At 42.9% G+C, this 4,398-nt stretch overlaps 1 protein-coding gene across 1 annotated transcript in view; it reads left to right on the top strand.

Annotated features, from left to right (window-relative positions):
- The window catches only part of CLRN3 (clarin 3), a 10,505-nt gene extending 7,969 nt beyond the window's left edge, over positions 1-2,536 (top strand). The window contains exon 3 of the mRNA XM_010163001.1: positions 2,262-2,536. Coding sequence (XP_010161303.1) covers positions 2,262-2,536 — 275 coding nt within the window. The remainder of the gene's footprint in view (positions 1-2,261) is intronic.
- Positions 2,537-4,398: the final 1,862 nt, after the last annotated feature.

A 4,398-nucleotide genomic window follows, 5' to 3' on the forward strand; every position in this document is an offset into this window, starting at 1 on the left:
CTTTGTCAGGGGGGTTGGACTGGATGATGTCCTGAGGTCCCTTCCCACCCCACCATTCTGTGATTCTGTGGTTTTTAACCCTGTCTGCTGAGATACCTGAAAAATATCTTTTAAGTACCAATAAACTAGTATTATGAACTTGAAGCGACACCATCGATCAGTAGGAGTCTGGATTCACTGGCAGCAAAAATGGAAAAGAAAAAGCCCCAGCAGGTGTAGCACCATTTCCTGCCACCTTGAGAAGAACAGAGTTAAGCTGACAAATACAAAACAAAACCCTAACGGGAAAGCATGCACTGGATGTGACTACAGTGCAATTTGTAACCTCTTGAAGATCTTGTGTCACTATTTTATGGTATTTATAGCTGGGTTATCCACATACCAAATTAGGCCTCTAAGGACTAATCTATAGGATGGACTCTAGTTTAATTTCTGAAAAACATGTTGAATTGAATACATCCATAATAGCATTAATGTGGTAGCATGGCAGTTAGGAGGACTAAGGCATGGCAAAATGTATTTCCTTCTGTTTTCACAGATCAAAATAAGTTTTAACATTCCCTAAGCAGAAAAAAGATAGAGATTCATGTTTGTTAGAGATGTGAACTCTGTCAAACAGCTCCCTGGAGGTGTAACCCCTTGTTCACCCCAAAGGCTTGAGCCTGGCTGCTCCCAACACATCTTCCTACCCTCTTCATCTTCCTGTGGTAATGACTTCAGCTCCCACACTCAATTTGTCTCAAGAGGATTATGTATTCCTCTAATAATAGGTTTGCACTAAAAAAAATTTTCTCTTAAAGACATCTGATTACAGAATACTTCAGCATGGGCGTTTTGTCCTTCAAAAGCTCTTCAGGGCTGAAGATGCTCTGCTGGCAGAGCAGGAGCTTACCTTCCCTTGAGTAGTGTCCTGTCCTGGGGCCATACTCTGAGACCTGCCAAAATCAGATCTTGGTGGAAAGGGAATCATATAGATAAACATGGTCTTAATCACAGTGAGGACAAGTAGGGGTGTGAAACCCACCCCTTTTTCTCCAGCTACGGCCAACATTGTGTATAAAGGTAGTTGCTGAAACAGCTGTGGGTGCCTTGAAACACAACAGGAAAAGTAGCCTTAGTTGGAGAATTATTCAATTTTTGAGACAACCAGATCATTGTCTCATCTCATAAGAACATTGTTGGGTTCCCAACGCCAGCACCTGTTACGCACCCTGAATTGGCCAGTTTTGACCCAAAATGAAAGGATCATGGGCTTGCCAAAAGAAATATTAGTGAGAAAGTAAACCCTCCAGATGACCAAGGATTGTGGTGACTTTGTACAGCCCTTGAAGTGCTATGACCTGGAAGTCTATTTTGCCTTGGGCATATTTTTATGAAAAAATCATGCATCATTAGATGTGTGTGTGTTTTGAAGCTTCCTAATTCTCCTACCAGATGGCCTGAAGGTCTAGTGTCCTCCTGCACAAACCTGAACCTGTTCCAGCAGGAACATCTGTAGGATGGTGTACCTCGAGGGGGAGGAATAGAAATATTTTCACCAATGTTCAGAAATTATACCTCTGTTAGCACTAAGAATACCAAGATGTAAAAGCATTATTTAGCTAAACGTCAAGATAACCAAACTCCACCTATATTCCAAAGGCCGTAGGAAATAGATACTGATCTAATAAGACATCTCATCACAGGATCATTGAATAATGAAAGACTGAGGTCACTAGGTCTAAGCTCTTGAGCTAGGCCAACCCTGAACTCAGAGCAGGTGACTCAGGGTTCTATCCAGCTGTGATACTGCACACCCCATGAATCTGGGTTCATATCAAATAAGCATTCTGCAAAGCACCCAAGGGGTTAATATATTAAGACTCATCAGCACTAAATTCAGTGGAAAAAAAATTACATTAAATGGCCTTATCTAAGAATAATCAGTAAAAATCCATTAATTTTAGCAAAGATATGGTTACCAGTGTCAAAACACCTGGCAGATACTATAGGGTGGGACAAGGTGCCCTCATATTTTACTAATGGAAAATATTAGATTAATCTTTGTCTTAGTCCAGGTATTCTAATCTATTAAGTAGACTATTTCCAAGTATAGAATCCCAGACTGGTTTGGGTTGGAAGGGACCTTAAAGCTCATCCAGTTCCAACCCCCCTGCCATCAGCAGGGACACCTTCCACTAGACCAGGTTGCTCAAAAGACCAGGTAGCTACTTAAATAAAACTACTGCTTCACCTCTAACATTTGTATTTATATTTTCTAGGAATCTTTATACTTATAACCATGATACTTTTTCCTGTGAACATAGAAGTAAATGGCCTGTCTATAGAATTGGCCCGTGGATGTTTTTCTCTTCTGCAGAACCATATCAAATCCACACACTCTTATGGATATTCATATTGGATCATGCTGCTCATCATTTTTCTGAACATCGCTTCTATCATCATCATATATTTCTATGACCACGCCAGATATTCTAAGAAGAAAGAACAGGAAAGACCCATTGAAAATGCACCAAAAGATGTCATTCTGTTTTAAGGATACCTCTGAACAGCGGGTGTAAAAGAAAATGACTATTTAAGATGGACAATCACGGCTCATCACCTCCATGCAAATTGAAGCTGTGTGCATAGTCAATTAACAAACCCTGTTGTGTCTTCAAAGCAATTTGATTTTTTCTTGGTGCTAGGTGTTGGTGTAACACTTCAAAGTTTTCTTTGGTAACTGTGCTGCCTAAACACCTCCAAGTAGATGCGTCCTCAAGTGCATGATGCCAGCACCATCCCATAGGCACGGGCATCATGCACCTAACAGCTCTGCTCTTCACTGGAGGGACCAGTGTGAAAACACACTTCTAGAAGGGTTTCTCCTCTTCTTCATACCACCGCTGCCACCTTTCCAAGAGGACTGCCATGCTTTTGCCCACAGAGCACAGAGGGGCTGGTTCCCACCACCCACTTTCTGGGCGACCACAGGACAGACCTGCAGTGGCTGCCCCAACTCTCCACAGGGGTACACCAACATCAGCACCTATGAATGCATTTCTGCTTTGCCCTTTGGGTCCAAAGATCAGAGATATTGTTCTGGTTCTGTATGTAACTTGGGATCTCAAGGGGCAGAAATAATGCCAACACCAGCAACTCTGGAGATTATGAGAAATGGTCACTAATGTATTGGTGCTTGATTTTCTCCTGCAACTCTTACTGCTGTCCTTTCCCTGCTTAAGGATCTTCTCCACAGATCCCTACAGCACCACCCCAGTGACCAATAGTAGGCTTGTAGGCTCCCATCCATGGGAAGGAGTCTGAGCACCTGGACAAACTCACTTGAGGTTGATCACCTTCACATCAATCCTCCCAACAGCATTGACCTCTGTCCTTGCTTCCATCCATGGCTGGGGTGGCAGACAGGGCAGCACCTGGATGGGTCATGGTCTACACAAGACAACATAGGAGCCTAGTACTTATGAGTTATTAATTTATAGAAATATTAACAAACATGCTGTTTGAGGCTATTTACAGACCCTTAATTATTGTCAACAACAAACAGCAAAGCCACACCTTGAGCAGGGTTGGCCATTGCTTTTCCACCCACTACACCAGACTGTCATTTTGCCCCAACACAAATGCCTCAGTGAGCATCATTAGTGATGATTTATGGCCAACACCATCCTTCTGCCCACTTTAATTAGTGTTTAATATGCACACAGAGACACACAGGTCTAGAAATGCACAGAAGTGAGGAGCTCCCATCCTGCCCCACCAAGGGAAGGTTGGAAGGCACATGGGACCTTGGGACAGATGCCATTGTGCCAAATCATGCTTGAAGCTCAGGCTCCGGGAGAAAAACACAGTGTGAAATGGTGGTCATCACCTTCTGCTCCTTTGCTCCTCACCTCTGCAGCTGGCAGAGGTTTTCCTTTACAACATGATTTTCAGAGTCATACTTGATAGCTGTCCTATGATGCAAGAGATGCTCATGGATTAAAAAAAAGCATTTCTGAAGAGGGGATGAGAAGATGTGAGAGGTGACTCCTCACTATTTATGTCAAAAAATAAAGTTTCATGATTAAAGCACCCAATATTTTATGCAGCTGTGCTCTTTCCAAGGAATCAGAGCAGAGAGTTTTCCACCCTGCTTGAGCGTGAGGGTGATGAGGAAAAAAAAATATAAAAGGTTTCTAAGACTTTAGAGGCAGCAGAGATCAGCAAAATAAGAGCTGTTGTATGCTCTCCACTGCTGACAAGAACCATGCCTAGAACTGCTTTTCAGTGCTGTAAACACAGCAGTTCAACCCTCAGATCCCGCGTCCCCGTGAGCCAGGCTGGAGGAAAGCCAAACATTTGCCAGTTTTGCTTTGGCTGCAAGAATTTTCACAGAGTTTTGGCACACAGCTGTCA

This window comes from Antrostomus carolinensis, unplaced genomic scaffold (genome assembly GCF_000700745.2).
Source record: "Antrostomus carolinensis isolate BGI_N321 unplaced genomic scaffold, ASM70074v2 scaffold46130, whole genome shotgun sequence".
NCBI lineage: Eukaryota > Metazoa > Chordata > Aves > Caprimulgiformes > Caprimulgidae > Antrostomus > Antrostomus carolinensis.